Below are 24,061 nucleotides of genomic sequence, written 5' to 3' on the forward strand. Positions count from 1 at the left end.
ATATGCTTACGGGCCCTGTCCCGTTTCTTCATCGCTGAGGGGGGTGGTGGCGGGGGGGCTCTGGGCCTCTGCGATTCCTCCACCTCACGTGTCCCCTCTTCTTTGCAGACTGCAATAAGGTGACTGACCAGTGCCTGTCCTTCTTCAAACGCTGTGGAAATATCTGTCATATTGACCTGAGGTACTGCAAGCAGGTCACCAAGGAGGGCTGTGAGCAGTTCATAGCTGAAATGTCTGTGAGTGTCCAGTTTGGGCAAGTGGAAGAAAAACTCCTACAGAAACTGAGTTAGTCCGAGGACAAGTATGTAAATAAGGGATGGGTGGGGAGAGGGGACAAGGCCGAGGAGGGAAAAGACTTTTAAAAAAAAAAAAAAAAAAAAAAAAAAAAGGAGGGCTTTGATTTTCAATTTGGAACTTGGACAACAGACCACAGAACGTTCCATCTGCAAGTCTTGCCGAGGGAGAAGCTGTTCTGCCGCCTGTTCTGGGGCTGAATGAGCCGGACCCTTTCCTTTGGTCTGAATTCTAGCCGCACTGCTTTCTGGACCATTTCTAAGGCGGCCTTTACCAAGAAGACATTCCCGCCGGAGGATGGACTCTGGAGAAATTCTCTTGCTGAAGAGCGAGCTTAGGAGTTTTTGCTGGTGGTGGTGTTTTGTCTTGGACGCCTCAGTCCTCGCAACCCCGGGGCTGGTGTCGACATACAGTGGGCCACATACCGCCTCTGCTGCCATCTTGACATTTTGTTTGGTTGGTTTTGTTACATCTTACATTATGCAGAACTATTTTTGTACAAATTGTTTAAAAGTTATTTATGCAAGGTTTGAATGCATACCTGTGTTTTTATTGTTTGAAGATTGCCAACTTTCCTGGTTTCCCTGAGGTAGGCGAGAACTTGACCTGTACTTCATCAACACAGATGCCCCATCTACACACGTGCCCAGATCTGGCAGAGCAGGCCAAGACCTTCCCGTTAAAAGCATGTTTAACTGGAAGTTGAGAGCCCGCTTTGGACGTCAAGAATTACCTAAGCATGTGGATCTATGTTAATTCTAGTCGAAGTAAGACACTCTGTACAGAATTCACCTATTTCTCAAAATTTTAAAATTCAGACTTCAGCCTTTGCACTCAGGAGGGTTTTGCGGCCAGCGCATGAGCTGTTGTACCTACACAGATTAATTTATACAGTGAGTCAAGTAGAATAAATGATCCAACATAGCCTTTCTTTTCCTTTTTTCTCTCCTTTGAGGTGAGTTGAGTTCTCGTTCAAGGTTTATAACATGGCTATTTCCTAGTTGTAAAGTTATGCCTCCATAAGTGCCATTCTTGTAAGGTGTTGTTTTCCTAGACCTGCCCCAAAGCGGTTTTACCTTTGTTGAATTTGTATAAACAATTGTACAAAAAAAGCACCCTTGGACTTTGAGAGTTTCTGTTCTAGGAGTGGACTAGAAATTCGATTAAAAGATCCAGAGGCAGTAGTCTCGACATTGGCATAACACAAGCTGTAATTTCGTATTCCCCAGAGAAAAGCTGTGGCCCCCTGGTCCATGTTTTTCCTGGCTTCAGAGAGAACTGGTTTAGGACTCCTGAAGGCAGGGGGAAGAATTCGGTACAAACTGCCATAGGGGCGAGGCGGCTTACCTGTTGGGGTGGCGCTGACCCCTTCCGTGGCCGCAGGGGAGCAGGCTGGGGACATCCACCTCCTCAGCCTCTCCCTAGAGGCAGCTCATGGAGGCCACACACTGCTCGGTGGCTGAAGGCACAAGGATAGGAGGTGACTATCCCAGCTAGCAGACACAGAAACCAGTAGGAAGTAATTTTAGATCATAGAAAAAAAATTTTTTTTTTAAACAGGGCCCTGCAAGTTCATACTTCCATAGAAAAATGCTCTAGTGAATCTGAAAATGGAGAAAATAACCCAACTTCCTTCCTCGGTAGTTTATTGCTCCCCTTTTTTTTTTTTTTTTTTTGCCACAGCAAAATGGTTTTAGATCCCATCTCGTCTCCTGCCTTCTGTTAGTTAAAACCTAGAGATCCTTTGACTCAAACTGGTGTACCCCAGAATTTAACTCAGGAGATGCACTTTACAGAGGTAAGATTAGCTTAACACTACAATTTATTTATAAAAACGTGGCTTACCTTTGCAAGCCTGTTCATTCATCACGGAACACCCGCACAGGAGGCCAAGTTTCCATTTTCTTGGAGCCGAGTTCTCTGAACTTCCGAATACGTGTTACCCTGATGTCCAGTGAAGGCATCTTCTTCCTTGGGAATTGCTTTAAGGGTAACAGTGTTCTCCAGGTGAACAGTCCCTGGGGTTAGAGGGCCCTGTTTCTCCTATGTTTCCGGGAGGATGCAGGCCTGCCGAGAGGAGGAGGGGGCTGCCGGCGCTGGGGAGCCACGGCTACCATAGGGACACCTCAGAACCAAGACAGCAGTCTCCGTAGGCTTGAGGCAGACTACAGTCCTGTGATGGTCGCTCAGGGGCTCTCCCAAGTGTATGGAACTGGTTAAGGTTATAGCCCAGGACAGTTTCTCTACAGACCTGTTATTTTTAAAAATGAGCTTTAGACGAGGCCAGCCTGAGTTAAATGCTTGTAAATTGCTGCTCTGAATCCATAGACCATAACGGATGAAGCGGACAGGACCATAAGCCAGAGGCAGTGCTTTGTGGATTAGGTCACAGCTTCCTATCCTAGAAAATAGGCTGTATCTCCCCTCCTTCCAGGGAACCTGAGGTTTACAAAGGATAATACCGTGGCACGTCCAAAGCATCGAATGTTCTCCTTCCGTATTGTGAGGATAGGGGCAAAGAGACATCCTTGTATTCTGTAGACCTTCAGACTTTTATGCATACATTACCTGTTCAAAAAAATTAGAGGCAGCACATGCCAGCTAGAAAATGGACATTGCAGAGAGAAATATTTACCCTCTGCCTAACAAGTCTGTACCTAACAAGGTGTGGTTATTTCAGTTGTCAAGCTTGCTAGACTATTTCTGTTGGCTATTCACTAAACCAAGATTACTTCACATTACCTTTTAATTTTTTTAAAAAATTTATTTTTGTTGGGGGGGGGGGGGGGCGGGCAGAGAGAGGAAGACACAGAATCCGAAACAGGCTCCAGGCTGTCAGCACAGAGCCCCATGCAAGGCTCAAACTCACAAACCATGAGATCATGACCTGAGCCAAAATTGGGACACTTAACCAACTGAGCCACCCAGGTGCCCCTCAAAACACTACTTTAAAAAAAATCCACCATTAAGACTTTTTATTCTCTTGCTAAAAATAAGTACCCAAGACAACTTCTATAAATCCAAGAGGAAACATCAAACAAGCTGTTTGAAGCTGAGATCATATGCAAATAAATCTCAGTTTTCTAATTTAAGACAAACCACCTGCTGCTTAGTTTCTGTTTACTATCACCTGCCAGCCTGTATTTGAAGACTTCTTTCAACCAAATTAGGGATTTGTGGACGAGGTTGAATTTCTGGAGTTCATGGTCTGATGAAAGGTACAGGGTAAGTGCTCCTACAGCTTCAGCAGGGGTTGGGCTTTCACTGGTTCTGTGGTGTGGTAATGATCTGCTCAGGCTGTTTACTGTGAATTATGGTTAACACCAACCCTGGGCTCTGTAGGCCAACAGGAGAGAAGGGTGTCTGAAATATCCACGAGGCTTTGGTTTGTATGCTTTGACCCTAAAATCCAGAAAAGGGGGGAAGGTATGTTTTTCTTCACAACCAGGCCAACTTTCTTCTCTATCTGCCCCCACTTGTAGGTCCTGAGCACTTAAAGGCAGGTGTGCTACCCACTGCAGAATCAAAAAATAAAACCCAACAGGACTCAGCTGAAAAGTCAGGCATTTCTTACAAACACACCTGCCCACTACCAGTGGGAATGAGTCCACAGCTGGTCTCAACACCACCCTGGTTAGAGTTAGACCTAAAAGAAAAGCAATTTCAGATCATTCGTGTCCCAGGAACCTTTCTGCATAAGCTCGGGTCAGGTTTCTCATTTGCTGGGGGGTAGTAGAAGAGTTTAAGATCAGACCTAGTTCAAATTCTGACATTAGCCACTTCCTTTTTTTTTTTTTTTTTCAAGTATCAAATATTTTATTATCACTTTTTTGGTAACAGCTCTATTAAGAGACATTCACATCCCAAATAATTCACCCACTTTTTAAGTAAGCTCTACTCCCAACATGGAGCTTGAACTCATGACCCCAAGATCTAGAGTCCCATGCTCTTCTAACTGAGCCAGCCAGGTGTCCTGGCCACTTTTTAAGATCTTAGACAAGTTCTTTAACTTCTCAGTTTCTCCATTTGCAAAGCAAGGCAACATCTATTTCAGAATGCTAGAGAACACTAGAAAACACTCGGCACAATACCTGGTCATAGTCAACAGCAAAATCTGTAGTTAACCTTACTGGGGAGTCAGCAGCAAAGGTAGATCACTGCAAGGCTTTGAAGGTGCTCCTGTCCCCATGTGAAGAAAGGTACTACACCAGGCGCAGACACCCATTCATGCTGTACCCAAGTGAATTAGAAACTGGCTAGGACAATGTAAGCAAAAGCATTTTTTAAAATCTAATTTTATTCCTAAAGTTCAAATTAGCTAGCAGTAGCACTGAAAATACACTTTCACTATACAAAACAGTGTAAACTGATTACACGTGAATAAAGATTTTAACACACACACTTCTCTAATGAACGAAGCTACAGGCAGCCCTTACTCTAAAAAGCTGTACCTGAACAGAAATGGATGTGTTGAGTCTAAGGCCCTGGCAGTTGACTATAGAATGTCCTTTGTTCCCAATTACGTTTAAACGCAGAAATAGCAACAATGTGGAAACTTACATTCATCAAATAGTAGCATTTAAAATATACATGACTAATAAAGTGAACATTAGAGAGGCCACTGCTCAGCGTGTACCGTGTTGGCCACTTGTGGACAGTGATCTCATCCAAAGAACAGAAGTCTCAAACATCTGAGTAGTTTAAGTTAAAAATAGGATGAAGGAGAAATAAGAGAACAGGATAAGTGTTCTCCAAAGGGAGCAGTAGCTGACGCTGTAAGCAGTCTGACTTCGTCAGCAATCAGTGATCATGGACATGGGATGAAACCCAGCAAAACCTGGGAAACGGCTTGTCCACAGGCTGATAGGTGCATGGCATGGACCAATGTTGCCACAACTTAGGATCGAATCTTTCTGTCCCTAGTAGTGAAAATAATCTTTAAAAATAGTCTCAGCCTCTGAACAGTGTGTTTCCAGTCCCTTCTGTGCATTGAAATGTCTGGGATCAAGCTTGGGGCGAGCGTCCTGTCAGGAAGAACCTGGGCTTCAGGACTTGAACACATGCACGGCGCGCACCACGTACTGCCGGCAGATGGGACACTCGCTCATGCGCTTGCCGCACTTGGTGCAGGTGACCATGTGCCCACACTCGAGCAGGACACAGTCGATGACGGCGTCCATGCAGATACGGCACAGGCTGTCATCTTCCTCATCCTGCAGCTGCAGCCGCTCACCATCTGAAAGGCAACAGACAGCTGGGGCTGCAGGCACCGCGCTGCCCGACGGGCGCTCAGCAGGCATCTGGGGTGACCGCAGCGGCCGTCGAATGAGCCCAGGGTTGTAACTTCTCTGCACCTCAGTTCCCTCTGCTGGAAATGGCAGTGATAATAATGTCTGTACCTCGTATTGTGGAGAATAAGTGAGAAATGCTTAAGGCCAGCTATGAAATGCCCAACAAATGTTACCTACTGATTTCTGTTTTTTGTCTGTATGTAACTCCAAGTTTTTGCGATAAGGATAAATTACTTCTGTAAGTGAAAATGAGGAGACCCAATGTTGCCCTACTAACGGGCCTCAGAGAGCATGACTGGAATTTCCAACCCAACTGTGTGGCCTTGGGAAAAGTCAGTGTCCAGAGCTTCATCTCAGTAGGACCTTTATTTCCACACTGATAGAAAAGTTATGAAGTACATCAAGCAGCCTGTACCTGGGGGAAAGTTTAGAAGTATTTCAAAAACCAACTGTATTCCTGGTCACCCAGGTACATTTGGAGTCTCTCTAACTTGAAATGAATGGATAAGCCATCCTTGCTGTGTGGCCCAGGTTGGGTTCTGAGAAAATCCAACCTGGGTTAAGAAAAGTGCTGAATGAATTTTAAAAAGTTCACCTCAGCCTGAGATTTGTCCATGGAGCTGTGGACACTGAGGCTTCCCTTTCTACAGCTTGTAGAGGGGATCAATATATCACGAATACAGTTAGAAGAGGAATTCAACCTTCAAGGGCCAGTAGTCTCTGGATTTAAGAGAAATAACAATGCCACAATCAGGAGATTCTTGTAAACCAGGGGCTGGGGACAAAGGATGCATGGGATGAGACAATGGATGAGCCAATGGAGAAGACACTAGAGGGCTACTGAATAAATCAGAGTCTAGGCTTTGGTCCCCTCTCCTACGTGGAAGTTTCTTTCCAACTCTTACAAGTTCTGAGCATAAAGCAGAGGAGCCAGGGTCTGTCAAGGGTATTAGGTAAGACTGTCTCAACCTAAGTGGCTTCAGCCAGTCAAACTAGGGAAGATTCCAGCTGTGCTCACAACAAAATGAGTATTCCACACACCTGGAGATTGGGCCAGGGAAAGGGTAAGCAGTGAATCAACTGAAAAAGGCACTTTGGCAAACGTGCACGTCACGGCTTCCTCTACCATAAACTCCTGGGGGGGTAGGGGTGAGGACGGCTACGCGTGACCACTGTTCACCGTACGCAGCTGGCACTTACACTTGCTAAGTAAACGGGCTTCTCCCCTCACTGCGAGGATTCCATTTCCCAGCCAAGGCCTGGGACCTCTGAAGGCTCTGAGGATTAAGACCTGTGTATCTGCCACTGTGGCATCACCTCAGCAATAGGGATGCCATAACACTGTGTATTCTGGGCATAAACCTGTTTATCAATAATTGCTGTATTATAAGCAGATTTAAAGACAAAAGACTCAAGATGGAAAAGTTAGTGATGGGAGGGCTGTTTAGATAGAAATAGTATTTGTCGGTCTAAACACCACTAAAATCTTTTCTCTTGCCTATAAACGCTCTGTGGCTTGGCCCTGTTACTGGCTGAGAATTTCTGCTCCACGCTTCATCGGTCAATAGTTGAAGAATTCTTAACCTCAGCTTTTCACAACTTACACAGAAACCTGATGCTTGATGCTAAGAACTACTTAACATCTTGGCTGTAGAGAATTTCCTTTTCCCAGTTAGGATTTAAAAGCTACCGAGCTAACCGAAGTATTGGCCTGCCAGAGGGGTCAGTGAGAAAACACGCATTTTTAGAGAGACAACAAATTTCATCAGACTTCTCACAAATTATGGCGAAGAAAACGAGACTGACAAACGATTACCTAACTCACCTGCCATTAGTGATCTCAGAGCCAACATCACGTAATAAACTTACTACTTAACAGATCGACAAACAGGTTCCTGCATCTAATTCGCTCAATAAAAGGGTAGTTTTCGCCAAAAACGTGCCTTCACTGTGGCAGAAACAGCCAGTTTTTAAAAGCCAAAAGAAGGCTACCAGAGAGGCAAAAAAGAAAAAAAGAAACCTACATGACTTTTGGTTTTCTTCATTCTCTTTGTATAACCGGTTTACTTTCTCTACCAGCTCCCATTTCTCACAACAGCCAGAATAGTTGACAAAATTCCGAGCCAGGATCTCCTTCAGCTGCCGCACGCTCATCCCTTCCACCTCGTCAAGGCTCGACAGGTCAGAGAGCGAAGCTCTCACTCGCTTCTTGGAGAGGCCGGGCATCTGCAATCACAGAGGGCTTCCTGAGCTCCATTCCTGCAAGCACAGACCTCCCACAGCCAGGCGACTGCATGCTCCCCTCACCCCGCAGTCCCACTGCCCTCCCACCCCCGGCCCTGGTGTTCTTCCCAGACGTCGCGTCAGTTCTTGAAGTGTCTTCTAGATGATGCTACATTCAAACCAGAAGAAACATCCTGGGCTAATGTGGCACATGGCCGCATGGGCACTCTACCTGCCTGCCAGGTTCCCCTGTCAAGGAAACCAAATTTGACAGGAGCTCTCACCCGCTCCTCCAAGTTTTCTTCATCGTCATCATCCTCATCATCTTCATCATCTTCATCATCTTCTTCTTCTTCTTCTTCTTCTTCTTCTTCTGTGTTTGCTGAAGCTATTTCACTTTGTACCTACACACATAATCGATCTCATCAGGTTAGGAATCCTATTATCCTAACGGCATCCACCCTGTTTGTCAATATTTAGCACTGGAGAAAACCTTTCCCACAGATCCTCCCCGAGAATGACCCCAACACCTGGCATACTCCACAGTGACCTTGGGCTCCAAAGAGTTGGGCCCTACATGACTTCATAAACAACTTACCTTCCATAAAGTTATCTCAAAACCCATATTCCTTTGTGTGTGTGTGAATTTGTAAAACCTCACCAGAGTATTAACTCCCTGAGAAAGGTCCTGTCACCAAATGCCAAAGCCATAAGTATATGTAACTGCACCGCATTGTTCTCAAAGGACCTGCCAAGGCTGGTCTGAGACACAGAGACAAACTAAAGTTCCAGGTCCAGCCCAAGCAGCAGGGCCAATTGATTTGAAAGACTTCAATCCCACTACAAGAACTTAGACATTTTGACTCCAAAGAATGGTTTTTAGACTTCCTCACCGAGGGCTGTTGCTTGTTCTAGTTTTCAGAAATGCCTCCACAATCAGAGGTACTCTTCTTTAGGAAGAGCACAGAGACCTTCAGCATGGGTTATGTGCCATCTTTCCTATCTTTCTCTTCAGACTTGATTTTGGCCATAGCTCTACAATACTCTAGGTCAGTTCCCAGCTTCAAACATTCCACCCCACTCACTGGTTCACACGCACCATGTCACAGCACCCAAAGACCCACACCTCCCAAGTGGGGTCCTATAACCAAAAACGGCACAAAAGTCAGAGGTGTCGTATGTTTGCATCATTATTATGCCAGCTCTCATTTGGAAAATTAATAAAATTCCTAGCTTGGACTTCTCTACTTTATGACTATTTAGAGGTAGGTAGGCCCGATTTCCCTCTGCTTTTAACTGCTTTCTTCAGAGAAGAAAATTAAATGTGGAGAGAAGTGTTCAAAACAATCCATTCAGTATTTTGGAGTCATTCATACGTACAAACTGAATATTAATTACAAGCCCTTGCAGGTTATTCAAGCAGAATGCCCAAGGACCCCACTGGGACAATATTCTACCGTGGCATCTCTCTGAAATTAGTAAATCACATCCTTTGACTAATTCAGATGGCTTTTTCCCATTATCTAAATTAGAATTAGAGCAATTTTACTGTCGCAAGGCAACGGGGCATTAGGTTAACTTACTGTATCGTGTACGTGGTCCCTGACAAATGAGCCTACAAACATTGATGCACTACTTTTCAGTCATTAGTTTAACAGCATTTCACGTCTTGGGAAACTGAAGCAACTAGAGTCAAGAGACTGCTGAGCTTCAGACAGCTGACTCTGGGGCTCCCTGCCACCGAGGCTCTGTGCCCCCCAGGAGAGCCCGTGTGCACAGGAGTCAGAGGCGTGTGCAATCTCTGCTCCCACAGGGGCTCACGAAGCCGTAAAGACCCCACCGCATCTGGCCGAGCAGACACGCCAGGCCCTTGGGGGGGAATCCCAGCCTCGTACCTGTGCCAGCGCTCCAGATGCCAAGGTCCGGTCTCCACCCATAAGCTCTCCCTGAAACGAAGACACGGTAGCGGAAGGGGCTGTGTAGTTTGAAAAAAATGAATGTGTGAAAAAGCTAGAAGTCTGGGACTGTGAGGAATTCAGACTGCTCGTGTCCAAGTCGTCCTCAGAGCCCAGCCCGCGGTGGCAGAGAACGAGATCTACCAAGTCTTCCTTCTCTCGACAGGTGTCAATGGGGATGTTTCGAAGAATGAGATACTGCCGGAGATCCTTGACTTTTAGTCGCATTAACTGTGGGCGCTGAAAGGCCGTCTCTTGTAGTAAGTGACAAGTGGAACATCTACGGAGATTGTCTTGTAAGACTGAACAGACGGAGCAAAAATCCTTCTTGCAGTCACAGCACACATGCTGGAGAAACAGAGACAAGAAGCAGTCAATGACAGCCACCTACAGGCCCCTGGGAAAGCACTAGTTTTCTTCCCGCCTTCTAGAAAATTCAATTTTAGTTCTTCTAGAGTCTCCCATGGCACCTGGCTACTCTCACAGCCACTTCCGTGTTCCCGAGGCCATGAAAATCGAAACACTCCCTGCTCAGGCAGTTTGGATTCACACAAGTTCAAGAACAGCCCTTTAAGAAAAACACATACTTTTGTGTTAATGAATTAAAACCTTTCCACCCCTTGGTGCAAACATGTAATTAGCAGAACAGAGCTGACTCGAACCACGTGGAGCAGAAAGCACCACCACAAACTTCCTGCTCTTTTCCTATGTGAAATTCCCCATTTAAAGACAAGGTGGGCAGGGGACCCAACACAGGGAAAAGGAAAGAGAAAGACAAATGATCTCTCAAGGTCGTTCCAAGCAAACAAAGGATCTCACTATTCTAGTCACCTGTACCCTGCCGAGGCCTAATCACACTCAAAGCCACTGCACAAGCAAAGCTTAGGGACGACATGAAGACGTGACCCTTTCTACTTGCTGCACTGTTCCCACCAGCTAACACCTTGTTCCCGAAGTGTTTCAGAGGACTGAACTGACGATCAAAGACTGTGAGATGGCCTCACAATATGATGGTGCTCAGAAAAAAGGACTTTCCGTCCTAGAGAAAATAAGTGTTGTAGCCCAACTGTTTCATGTTGAACCTCCACACAGTAGTTACCTTACACTTATTTCTTCACTTGAGTGAAGAAGGTGGATAGGGATACATTTTTTGGAACACGAGGTCAGTTACAGTAAATCACCTCTGAACAAAACTGCAAACTAATGAAATCCCTTGCTCCAGAACACAAGCATCATCAGGAGGAATAAAGCTTACAGAGCTCAGAAGATGCCTGAGTAATGTGAGAACAATACCTTGTCAGGACACTTGAGCAGTAATACAGTCCATTCAACTGAGCACTTTAAAAAAAAATTTTTTTTTAACGTTTTATTTATTTTTGAGACAGAGAGAGACAGAGCACGAGCAGGGGAGGGCCAGAAGACACAGAATCTGAAGAAGGCTCCAGGCTCTGAGCTCTGTCAGCACAAAGCCCGACGCGGGGCTTGAACTCACAAACCGCGCGATCATGCCGTGAGCCGAAGTCAGACGCTCAACCGACGGAGCTACCCAGGCGCCCCTGAGCACTTTTTTAAAAGAGAGAGAGAGAGCACACTCCTGAGAGTAGGGGAGAGGGGCAGAGAGAGAGAGAGAGAGAGAGAGAGAGAGAGAAGGAGCATCTTAAGCAGGCTCCATCCTCAGCACAGAGCCCAACACGAGGCTCGATCCCACGACCCTGGGATCATGACCTGAGCTGAAACTGAGTCAGAGGCTCAACCGAGTTACCCAGGCACCCCTCAGGTTAATAAGAATTTTTTATATTTTTAGGGTGCCTGGGTGGCTCAGTCAGTTAAGCGTCTGACTCTTGGTTTCGGCTCAGATCATAATCTCATGGTTGTGAGTTCGAGCTTCACACCAGGCTCTGCACTGACAGCATGGAGCCTGCTTGGCATTCTCTCTCTCCCTCTTCTCTGCCCCTCCCCATCTCATGCTCTCTCTCAAAATAAATTAAAAAAAAATTTTTTTTTTTAAAGGTGGGAATGCTTTACATAAGGTAATAGGAAAAACTTAAAAAGTTTTCATATTTTTCACAAAAAGATTCACTAGTATTCAAAATAACATACAATCAAGAATTGTGATGTTTTTATAGATAACATTTCACCCAACTCACCTTCTTTCTAAAGACTGAAAATGAAAGTCCACAGGCTTTGCAAACTATATTAGGCCCTTCCGTAGGTGCTGGTGGGTAAGTGGAAAAATCAGCATTTGGTGCAAATCTGAATGGACCGGTGCCTCCTGCAAATCCTGACTGCTGGCCCCGGACAGCTCCAGTTCCCATGACTTCATTCAGCAGCCCACAGCATGAAGCCCACATAGACGTGGCACCCGCCTGGAAAGGGACACAAGTAGAGACCACAGTTGAAAGCTGAGTGGAACCTGGGCTCTCTAGGAACTTCCGGGAATGCCATTCTGGAGAGGCTCATTTGCCCTGAGTAACTTTGAGATTATTCTTTTAATTGAGGCAAAATTGGTATATAATGAATTTTGGATGTACACAATTTAATACCTGGATGCACTAGAAAGCGATCACAAGTCCGGTTACCATCCATCACCATACAACTGAGCTGCTTCACCCATTTCGCCCATCCTCTTACCACCCTCCCCACCGCCAGTAACCAGCAGTCTGTTCTCTGTGTATCTGTGAGTGTGTCCATTTGTTTTGTTTTTTAAATTCCACATGTAAGTAGAATCATACAGTATTTGTCTTTCTCTGCCTGACTTATTTCCCTTAGCATAATTCCCTCAAGGTCCAACTGTGTTGTTACAAATGGGAAGATTTCCTTCTTTTTTACAGCTGAGTAGTATTCCACTGTATGCATTAACCACATAATATCCATCATTCACCAATGGACACTTAGGTTGTTTTCCTACATTGGTTATTGTGATAATGCTGCAATGAACATAGGGGTTGCACAGATCTTTTTGAATTAGTGTTTTCATATTCTCCAAGTCAATACCCAGAAGTGGAATAGCTGGATTATGGTATTTCTAATTTTTCAAGGACTCTCCATACTGTTTTCCATAGTGGCTGCACTAATTTACATTCCCGACAACAGTGTACTAAGGTTTCCTTTCCTTCACATGCTCTCCAACACATATTTCTTGTCTTTTTGATAATAGCAATTCTAGTAAGTGGGAGGCAACATCTCACTGTGGTTTTGAAAGATCATTCTTTTAAGCATCACAAATTTAAGCTCTTTGGAAAGAGATCATTTTTTGGTGTTTTCAAAGAATACTTGGCAATGGGTAAAATCATGACACATCATTAAACAAAAGGAAAAGATACAACATATACCCAATTTTGTAAAAAAAAAAAAAAACAAAAAAAACCCCAAAAAACTCCACACACACTGAAACAGATACACGTGCATGCACACACATGAATGACTGAACAGAAGTACAGGCTGTGTGACACGTGGGATATGCTTACACCAAAATAACTGCTTGTTGCTTATCTGAAATTCAAACTTAACTGAGCATCCTGTCTTCCATCTGGCAACCTTCAACTGGGGCCACTGCACTAGATAGCACAGCAGAACGGCTAAACGTCCAACTTCGGCTCAGGTCATGACCCTGCAGTTTGCGAGTTTGAGCCCCACATTGGGCTCTCTGCTGTCAGCGCAGAGCTCACTTCAGATCCTCTGTCCCCCCCTCTGTCCCTCCCCCACTTGCATGCATGCTCTCTTTCTCTCAAACATAAACATTTTTTTTAATATATAAATTCAAATTACTTAATTTCATTAAACTTCTGTTCTCACTCACAGCCATGCCTAATAAACTATGGCATATACAATTTTTTAATTTTTTTTAAATGACTGGGAAAAACATCAAAATGCCAACTGAAGCTCTGGTTTTTAATGTAATTTGTATACATTTATTTTCTCCAGCTTTTCTCTACTTTCCAAACTCTTTAAAAAGAATACATTGCTTTGACATTAAAAATATATTTTTATAAAAGCAGTGATCCTATCTTTTCAAACGGAAAATACTAAACACAATTTCTGATGACTGGATAACCATCATGACCTTCCAGGGTGTAAGGATTATTTGTCACTCCATTTGAATGTCCTGAAATTAACGTATTGCCTTTTGGGTTTTTCTCTAGTCTCTTCCCTTTCTGAGAGGCACCACTGCTAACATTATACTCACCTCCAGCAACCCCCTTTATTACTGCAGACTCACAAAGCTGATAGCCAAGCATGTCAGAAGTATATATGAAAATATATTTTCAGTGAGGGCTCAAGGTACTTTCCCAAACAAAAGTATAAAAGCTGTAGTGTTTGGAACCAATGAACTTTTTGCCCCTTGTCCTAATTCTTAAGCATATTCTAGACTCTAGATAATGTGATAGGTAATGGAAGTCCAGGTGGATGAGATCTTATTAGTTAAAATGGCCACATAGTTCCATATTTTATTATCTAACTCTATCAAACATTTGTTATTTGTCCAACAAGCTCTTAAAAATGTTTTTTCTAAACAACCTCAAAAGGCTATTTAGAATGCTACAGAAGGATCATGCTATTCTTGCTACTTCCCACAAGTAATGCTACATCAAATATAGGGAAAAGAGAAGGTAAAGCAATAGGAAACCACAATACAGGGTTCAAACAGTCTCAAGTAGCAGGGTCACTGACGTGAGTATTATATGGCTTCACACCCTATAATTCTAGAGAAACAGTGATGCCTTTAAAAGTCAGGTTAATGGGGCGCCTGGGTGGCTCAGTCGGTTAAGCGTCTGACTTCGGCTCAGGTCATGATCTCGCGGTCCGTGAGTTCGAGCCCCGCATCGGGCTCTGTGTTGACAGCTCAGAGCCTGGAGCCTGCTTCGGATTCTGTGTCTTCCTCTCTCTCTGACCCTCCCCCATTCATACTCTGTCTCTCTGTCTCATAAATAAATAAATGTTAAAAAAAATAAAAATAAAAAAAATAAATAAAAGTCAGGTTAAATTATAATTAATAGTTCATACCTTTAAACAAATATATACCTCAGGCTTGAGAGTCACGGTATGTTTAAACATAAAAATATGAAAATCCGGATTTATTAAGTTCACTGAAAGTGAGTGTTCTTTTCTGTGGGGAGCACAGCACAGTATATAGAGGTGACAAGTCCGTCTAGTTACCGTGCTACAAACCTGAACCTAATGTAACATTGCAGGTCAATATCAATAAAACTGTAAAAACACATTTTAAATGAAGCCTTCTTTTAGCAAAAGATTTATCCTCAGTGCTTTAAACAATGAGCTCTTGGGGTGCCTGGCTAACTCACTTGGTAGAGGATAGGACCCTTGATCTCTGGGTCGTGAGTTTGAGCCCCACATTGGGCACAGAGATTACTTAGAACACGAACACACACACACACACACACACACACACACACACACACAAAATGAGTTCTAAAAACTGAAAATGTTTTTAAAAATTCAATGTGCAGTATGCCTGAAACTAATATAATACTGTGTTAATTATAATGAAATTAAAAATACATAAAATAATGGTTTTCAAGTTTACCATTGGGGGGAATAAATATAATTTGCACATAACATTTTTGGGAAGGAAATACCTCAATTGCAGAAAGCACCACTGGGATAAACTCTTCTTCATTCCAGGAGTTTAAAGAAGTAAAGTTCTCAGTAAGCTTCTGCTTCCTGCTGACCTAGCTACAATAGTTAAACAGCTGTGTTGGCTTTTATCCATAACCCTTCTGATTCCTGATGATGTGCCTCCGCAAACAACTGCAAGTTCCTTGTGGACACGACTCCCTCCTTGCACAACATCTAGCTCCACCACGACTGATAAGAAAATAACCGTGTAGAAGGTTTCTTCATATTACCTCTTTAAAGGCAATGTAATATTACATTTTGCACGCTACCCAGAAAGATCCAATTGCATCTTTTTGAGAAAGTATTAAAGGTAAGGACTCTAACCCAGCAGGCACGAAATCTCAGATGTGAGCTCAATAAAAAGCAGCACTGTCACATTTTGTTCCTTCTACCAGAAAGCAGTTTTACCAGAGTTAAGGAAAGATACACACTTTCAAACCATATAAATGAGTAGAATCATCACAATTCTAGGCTGCAAATATTCACAGCTCTTATGAATAGAAGGATTAATTTTGGGAAAACAGGTAGAATCCCTATACGTATATCAATATTGGGAGTAACAACTTTCTCCCCCTCCTCGTTTCTATAAAGGGGAGGGAATTTCCTCTTCATTCCCCAGAAGGGAAAAGAACGAAAAGAACACTCCTATCTTCTTTTGGTCATCACACTACAAAATAAAAAAGCTCAAGCCAACCCCCAAAGTGTTGTCCCAGGCAAAAATAGGTTGCTACAACCTAATATTTAGTATAACTCAGCCAAAGACCATAGCAGAGGGAAAGAAGAAACACCAAAAAGAACTAGGTCTCAGCCTCATCAGCACTGAGAACTTAGACAAAATTTCCCAATAATACTCACACTTCAGGGTGACCCTACCTACTTAGACTATTATCTTCTGACAATAGCATTTGCAATACTCCAACCTTCTTCAAAGTTCAGAGATTTGCAATCGTGGAAGCCCCAGGCACTAATTTTACTTGAAGGACCTTTCTTTCCCATCCAGCGAATTTTTAAAAATTAACTTCCATTTCCCCCTTAAACCCCACGTTTTCTGGCACCCCAGTGCAGAAAGTGCAGATGATCTCTCTTCAGTGACTCGATCTCCCCAACTTCTTGGGAGCGGGGATTTTTAGTTCTGTTCCAGGGGGCTGCTGCCTTGGTCTCCTGCTAGGAAACTGCACAGGCCTATGACATGGCCCTGAAAACAGTGGTTGGACTCAACAGGGGAGCCTTAAAAAAATACCGATGCCTGGGTCCCAGCCCAAGATTCTTAACTGGTCTGGGTATAGCCTGACGCATCAGAAGTTTTTTAAAGATTTATTATTTTTTTTTAAGTAATTTCTACCCCCAACTTACGGCTCAAACTCACAACCCGGAAACTAAGAGTCACATGCTCCCCTGAGCCAGCCAGCCAGCCCCCACCGCCCCCCCCCCCCCGAATTTTTTTAAGTTCCCCACTTGATTCAAATTACAGCAAAGGTTACAAGGTTAACACCTGCTCAGTTTAGGCGATTTCTGTTTCCTGTCTACAGGGTTTCAGCTGGAAAACCACTCTCAGCAGAGTGCTGACGAAAAGAGGCTGTGGTTACTTCCAAAGCCTGTACCTCTCCAGTTCCAGGACCAAGACCTCAGCCAAATGCTCCTCATAATCTGTGGATAATTTTTCCCTGCAGGAGTAGGACATGCCTCCACTGTTTCCTCTCCCTCTATGGTCTCCCCTAGTCCCTTCACAAAGGATCGGCTGAGTTTTTAACAATTTTATCTAATTGTTATATTAGTTCCTTTCCACATATTGGCCTGGAACTTTTGTTGAAATTTGGTGCCTTCTTTCATTTTTAATTTATTCCGTCATTTTATTTACTCTTTGCTTTTTGGCCCCAACTTTTTATTTCCCAAAGTACTCCTCTCCATATTTTCTTGTGTGAAATCCCCAACACTGGGAGAAAGAAAATGATTTCTGGGTCAAAAGCAGCCCTTGTTCAAACTATTTTTGTCCTTCACCTGCAAGTTGAAGAATCCATCCAGAAGGTGAACCCCCCCAGGCTTGTTGAACTCCATTTCCTTGCCCCCTTTAGTATGTTTCACCTTCCAGCACTTTCCCTTAACATCCCAATTTCCTCAATATTTTCTGCACGTCCCCTCAGGGCACAGGCATTCCTACCTCACAACTGTCACCTTGACGTTCACCTAATAATGCTTGAAGTGTCCTACACCTATTTTTCCCCTCTCAAATCTATCCAGATTTTGTTACTACTTGGGGTAACAGTCCCAATTTTTGAGTGACAGAATCTATAAAAGCAATTAGGGAAGTGTTTCAGAGAGCACTTTCCCAAGTTTACTGAATGTGGGCTCTTGAAGGGGGGGTGTGGAGAGGGAACATGCCAATTGATCCTCTGAGCTCTTGACTCTGCCTCTATGTCCCTGGAGCCCAGTTCCCGTGTCTCATAAGATATCAGCCAAAGAGCTTCCCTCTTTTTGCATCTTCCCTTTAAAAGCTTTAGATTTAGAGACCCAGGCTCATGTTCTTTCCCATGGTCTTCCCTATCCTTTAAGATCTTCCACCAGTTTAAGCAGCCTGCATTCCCTTATTTTTCCTTTATTCATTCTCTGTTCACCTTTTGGTAGTAAGACTGAAGCATATTTTCCAAACTATTCCACTTCCTCCTAGATTTTCTGAGCAAACCTAATTCCTAGACAGCATACAAGGCACAGCCCTTTGGCTTTTAAATTTGCATTAAATTCACTGAGTTGTTACTCTGCCCCCATTCGAAAAAGGTGTGATATTTACACCTTTTTTACGCCATTCATCTTTTGCTTATTAAAACAATATTTAATATTTAAGCCATTCATCTTTTGCTTATTAAAACAAAAAGCTACCCTTCCGTGAGTGAAGCCAAAGTCTGGATTTCTGAAAACTACAGCTATGATCTGGGCTTATGTGACTAACAATTCTAAATCCTACTTGGGACCATGGCTGAGAGCAAGACTCTACAGGCTAAACTACATGAATCCGAGAGGTTGGAAGGAACAATCTGTAAAGATGGCAACATTTCTTCCCTGGACCATAAATGTAGTTCAGAAATGGAGACTAACTGAACAAAACAACTATCTACCTATGCCTGGCACAAAACTAACTCAGGGAATTTAACTGTGTTTGCAGTTTATTTTCTACTCCTCAATGACTAGCGAAAATAAATGATTTTCATGATAATCTAAGCCCTTTCCTACATACCCCCTTAGGCCAAAATTGCTCCTGAATAGAATACTCATGGGACATGGCCTGCCTGGCTTGTATTAGCTAAGAACTAGGTATCATACTAAAAACTTACATGCTCCGTGGTAAAAAAAAAAATTAAATTCTAAAGCCTCCTGTCTGGACTGGCCCAGACACCTAGATCTCATGTTATTCTGGTATCCAATGCCAGTTTTTGTGTTTTTTCCAAAGCCAGTACACCAAGATTTGGGGGTGAAGGGGGGCAATAATGACTTTTTTCACTCCCAATTTGGCACTAATTAAGAAATAATACAAACAGAAATTTAAACGTTTGTTTTACTTACACCAATTTGAAAGCATGACTTTAGCTCTGTCGCCTATTGGTCTTGTTAACAGGCCAGTCACCAGCACAGCAGACCAATAGTTGCTTGCCGTCTAGTTGACCACAATGCCACCACCCCACAGGAAGACAGATCTGAGAAAGTTCCAGAAAGTACCGTTTGCTTCCTGTGCTAAAACTTACCTACATAAAAGTTCTCTTCTTTCTCTGATAGCATAAATGCTGAAAGTGTTTGTCTTATATTGTTCCTTCCTAGAGGATGAGTTAGAAAGTATCTTCCCTCTGTAGGAGTACAGAGGAGGGGAGTGTATCCACAAATCTAAACAATGTGCATGCAAGTGGGACTGAGTTTCCAGTGCTCTGACATTTATTTCCATGAGACACCACCAATTTTATAAGCACTCTCTCAGATTCCTCAGATTCACACAATATAAGCCCACTCTGAATCATCATTTCAGTCAACAAAAGCAAGAGGAAACATGCTGTATCTTTGCAAAACCAAAAGCCCAGCCTTTTTTCTGGCAGAGTGCCAGAGTTTTCAAATGGCTTCAAGGTTCAACCATCTTTGATTGAGGGAGGGAAGGAGAGGGAGGGAGGGAGATCTAATGTGCTTTTAGAATCCCTGCGGAGGTAAAATAATTCCAAAATGCTCAATTAAAAAATGTTTGCTGCAAATTTTGAATCCTATTCTAAACCACATCAGGGTGTGATCCCTTTTAATGATTCCACCAAATATAATAGTAACTAGGCAAACTAGAATGAAGAATTTAAAAAGCCATGCTGGTTTCCATGAAGACTAAATGACAGCCAATGAGAGAGAAAGTTGATGGATTTGAAAATAGCAGAAAACTAACGATCCTAGTCTAAATCATTTTTTTCTAAATAAGCTCTATGCCCATCATGGGGCTTGAACTCACGACCCTAAGAGTTGCATGTTCCACCAACTAAACCAGCCAGGCACCCCTTTATCATTTGCTTTTGATTAAAATAGGTAAAGAGCAATAATAATGCCATCTCCTAGGAGTTGCTTGCCATAACTCTCAATTAAATACATTATACAGTTACCTCCAGGTTTCAGACTGAAGAATATTAATTTTCTTGGATGTTGTATGAAGCTAACTAGGACCAAGCAGGAATTCAATTCTTCCACCAAGGAAAGTTTCGTCAGAGAATTCACTCACCATATGTGTTGTTTTCAACTCCCAACAATTTTGTTTGCTAAAACTCAACGTCCTTGTGTTAAACAACATGAAAAGATATTTCAAACCTCACCACTAGTGATGTAAAATAAGTTTTACAGTTTCCTATAGAACTTAGGACTACCAGAAGAAACAAAACAAGGCAGAAGAAACAGTTGAGATAATTATCAAAAATCTTTAACCTATTTAGAGCCACATGAGAAGAACATGCTCCTTAAAACGTGGGAAGATTTCTTACGGAAACTGCAACTGAAATAAAATTTGCAGAAATTCTGCCTTTTTAATTATCAACTGATCAGACCATACACCACAAAGGAGGAAATTCTACATCCTAAATTCTGATAGTCTAAATAGACTGATGTCTATTTAGGTCTCCATTTTGCTTCAAAAAATATCTATCTTTGCTACATTTTTACCTACCACCAAACCTTGTTTCTAAAATTTCGATTCAGCAGTATCTTCCACTTCAATTGATTTTAAAGAACTTGATTAAAAAGTTCAATATTGGACCTGTCCCTACTTCTTTTCCTTCCACATGTAGTTCACTGATGGGCCACAAATTTAATACTCCTCAAGATACCGACATTCTTTGAGAATATCTACACACACACACACACACACACACACACCCCTATTTTGTTTCTGAATCTTAACATAGCAAGATGATAATTTTCAGGGAAGATCGCTAGTTTTAGGTATTTTAATAGGCATTCTAAGTTAAAATATTTTATAACTATACCAGGAAGTTAAAAATAATATGTTAGGGACACCTGGGTGGCTCAGTCGGTTGGGCATCCAACCCCTGATTTCAGCTCAGGTCACGATCTCATGATTTGTGGGTTTGGGCAGTGAGGAGTCTGCTTGGGATTCGCTTTCTCCCTCGCTCTGCCCCTTCCCTGCTCATGCTCTCTCTCCCTGTCAAATCAAATAAATTAAAACAAAAATGTGAATTAAAAAGGTCTTACAATATCTTCATACTTTCACACACTGTTCGCAAAGTTATCTATTTCTGGGCACCTGGGTGGCTCAGCCGGTTAAGCATCTGACTTCGGCTCAGGTCATGATCTCGCCGTTAGAGAGTTTGAGCCCCCTCGTTGGGCTCTGTGCTGACACCTGGGAGCCTGGAGCCTGCTTCGGATTCTGTGTCTCCCTCTCTCTGTGTCCCTCCCCTGCTCATTCTTTCTCTCTCTCCCTCTCAAAAATAAACATTAAAAAAAAAAAAAAGTTATCTATTTCCAAAAATCTTCCTTATTTCCTGAGGCCAGAAACATCCTTTCTTGCTCCAGAGCGTTGAGGTTTTGATACCTTGCATCATACTCTGCTTTGTAATGTGGTTGAGAAGGTCTTTTCTCTCTAGATTGGCAAACTCCTCAAAGGTGGACTGCATTTTCAATTACTCCCAACTCAGCAAGTCTCCCTCGTACCAACACACAACATTTGCTGAAATTTCTCTGGCCGCCTGACACTCCCTATCAATCCTCCACGGTCCACCTTGGAGGTTTTTTTGTGAAGGTTCTGTTGTAAGCCAGCAGTTCCCGCTTATTTTCCTTACCCACAACGAGCACACCTCTTCCCTGGGATTAGCGAAATCGTCTAGGTCTGAAAGAGGATCACCTTACCCCACTTGGTTGGAGTTCAGCTAACGAATCAACACCTGGATTGACTGTCGCGTACACGGAGCTCTGCAGAACTCTCGGCGATCAAGTTGAGAAAATCAGCTCCCAAAAGTAGGCCAGAGTCTCCCCGCTTCCCCTTTTCCTTAAACTTCTCACTCACTGATGTTCCCACGCTCTCACACCCACCTTGAAGAACTCAAGCTGTCAAATTACTTGCTGCGTACCTAGTGGCGATGCAGACACATCTCGTTTGCTAGCGCTCTGGGTCACGGCCCCAAAGATAAGCCTGAAATCCCTCGCAAGGACGCCCCGAGGCACTTCTAACCTGTTGGCCTGGCCCCAGCCTCACGACTCCCCGCACTAACTCCTTCTCCCTTCGTCCTGCAGTTCGCATCCTGCGACAGTCCCGTCGTGTTCCCGACATCTGGGTTAGTTCAAGGACTCGGGACGGGAGAGGGCACGCTGTGGGCAAAAGCATGGAGGGCTGAGGCGGGAACTAGGGGGGGGGGGGGTCTGCCTCAGGCCCCCGAGGGAGAGGACAGGGCCAGGAGCAAAGACGGGCCCACCAGGCTTGAGCGCGGGGGCCTCCCGGCCTCTCCCCGCCTCCTCAGGCTCGCTGCAGGGAGGCGCTGTGGGAGCTGGAGCGGTCCCAGAGCCCGGGATCTCCGCTCCGGGCCGGGCAGGGCCCGGACGCCGGCCCGGGACGCCCCTCAGCGGAGCTCTCCGAGGTGCCGGCAGGGTTCACCTCTGAGGCTAAAGGAAGGCGCTTCAGGCGTCCCGGCCAGTTAGGAGAGGCGAGGAGGAACTGCCCGGCCCCACCGGCCTCTCACCTTCATGGCCGCGACCGCCGCGTCTCGGTCGGCTCTGCCGAGGAACTAAGCACCATAGCAGCTCCTCGCACAGCCGCCCTCCTTCCTTCTGGGCGGCGATTACGGCGCCTCCCGCGGCGACCTAGCGTCCCGACGTCAGGGGCGTAGTCGCGCCCGCCTCACGCCCCCAGGAAGAGCGCCGAGCGGCGGCGCAGTCGGCCAATCCGGAGCCAGTCCTCGGGGGGCCGGTCACCAGAGCCAATGAGGTGGCGGGAGCGGGGCGGGGCCTCTGGCCTGCCGGGTAGGCGGAGGAAGACTCCATTCCGTCCTGAGCAGGGCTGGGCGGGTCTGGGCGTTGGCGGGCGGTACCCGCCGGGGCGGATTTCTTGGTTGGGTCGTTGAAATAGGAGTCAGCGTCCCCTGAGGAACCTGTGTAAGCGGAGGTTTAGCTTTGGGGCTAGGTGATGAAGTCTCCAGGGCTGAGAAGGCAGGAAGGGGCGTGGTAAATTTGAAAGTAGGTTTCAAGGCTTTTTTTTTTTTTTTTAATAGCAGTCAGAGCAGCACCTCTGGATTTCCTCCCGGGACGTTGAATCCTCTTACACTCCGTAATGACCTTAGGTCTCGGGAGGGTCTGGTGAGCAGAGCGGCAAGCCGCGCAAAGACGCGGCTTTAAAAGCAAGGTTTTATTGAAAACATTGAACCAACGGTTCTCAAATCCCAGCTGCTCTTTTAGAGCGACGTTCAAAATAACCAAATGCGAACACAATGAGAGAATTCAGATGAGCCCTTGGAGTTGACTTTATTTAGAGAAAATTGAGGTTGTAAAATAAAGTATCGGTTTCTTCAGTCCGACTTGGTGACATTCCGTTGGTTTTCCCACACTTCCTCTCCTCTCGAACTCCACCGTATTTAAAGAAAAATACAGGATGATGTCAATTCACTCACCTCTCAAGAGGACCAAAACTGTTGTATTTCTTTTAAACAGATTTGCTTAGATGCACCATGTGGGATTTAACACAAAGGCACACCACTTTCTCAGGCTGCAAGAATACTTATTTTTTAGCTTCTATTTTAGCGTCCTTCTTTTTCTTCAAGCACTGCTGAGATAATGTCATTTAACTTCTTAACGCAGTTCTGTCCCGAGTTTTCTTCTTTGGAAAAAATGCAAAGAAAGCCTTTCATTCACCACGTTGGAGCAGCAGCCGAGCTTCGCTGGAAAAGAGAGTATTAATTTATTCTTCTAATGATCTAGGCACAAAGAAACTCAATAAAAACTCCCTGGTAGTACCAAGCCATAATTCTCCCTCATAAGAAGGAAATCTGGCAGGCCTGCCTCAAAGTTAACGAAGAAGCACATGAAAAGATACTCAATGTCATTAGCCGTTAGGGAAATGCAAATCAAAACCACGATGAGATTCCACCTCACTCCCATTAGGATGGCTAAAATCAAACAGATGATTAGTGTTGTAAGGATGTGGAGAAATTG

The 24,061-nt window shown here is 44.2% G+C and overlaps 2 protein-coding genes and 1 long non-coding RNA gene across 18 annotated transcripts in view; 2 read left to right on the top strand and 1 right to left on the bottom strand.

The window, feature by feature from the left end:
* Positions 1–1,409, top strand: part of KDM2B (lysine demethylase 2B) — a 155,186-nt gene extending 153,777 nt beyond the window's left edge. For 13 of the 14 annotated variants that reach the window (XM_081790656.1, XM_081790661.1, XM_081790654.1 and 10 more), the window contains one exon: positions 109–1,409. In XM_081790656.1, the coding sequence (XP_081646782.1) occupies positions 109–290 (182 nt within the window). In that variant the 3' untranslated portion in view covers positions 291–1,409. The remainder of the gene's footprint in view (positions 1–108) is intronic. The other variant, XR_014135849.1, reaches the window with a different exon arrangement.
* Positions 1,410–4,571: 3,162 nt separating this feature from the next.
* Positions 4,572–22,730, bottom strand: RNF34 (ring finger protein 34). Of its 3 annotated transcripts, XM_078435838.2 has the most exons (7): positions 22,597–22,711; positions 18,956–19,086; positions 11,911–12,129; positions 9,704–10,111; positions 8,093–8,212; positions 7,610–7,811; positions 4,572–5,530 (listed from the first exon to the last, which is right to left on the bottom strand). In XM_078435838.2, exons 3-7 carry the CDS (start codon positions 12,112–12,114, stop codon positions 5,340–5,342), a joined length of 1,125 nt encoding a protein of 374 aa, XP_078291964.2. In that variant the 5' UTR covers positions 12,115–12,129; positions 18,956–19,086; positions 22,597–22,711; the 3' UTR covers positions 4,572–5,339. The 3 variants fall into 3 exon arrangements, with proteins under 3 accessions (XP_078291964.2, XP_078291963.2, XP_078291962.2); XM_078435837.2 differs by lacking the exon at positions 18,956–19,086 and having other exon boundaries at positions 22,597–22,730; XM_078435836.2 differs by lacking the exon at positions 18,956–19,086 and having other exon boundaries at positions 4,572–5,662; positions 22,597–22,730.
* Positions 22,731–22,862: 132 nt separating this feature from the next.
* LOC132665334 (uncharacterized) lies at positions 22,863–23,822 on the top strand. The gene is made up of 3 exons (XR_009604072.3): positions 22,863–23,008; positions 23,125–23,180; positions 23,708–23,822. It is a non-coding gene; the product is annotated as an uncharacterized LOC132665334 (long non-coding RNA).
* The last annotated feature ends 239 nt before the right edge of the window (positions 23,823–24,061 follow it).

The sequence above is a fragment of the Panthera onca genome, chromosome D3 (assembly GCF_046562875.1).
Source record: "Panthera onca isolate mPanOnc1 chromosome D3, mPanOnc1 haplotype 2, whole genome shotgun sequence".
Lineage (NCBI taxonomy): Eukaryota > Metazoa > Chordata > Mammalia > Carnivora > Felidae > Panthera > Panthera onca.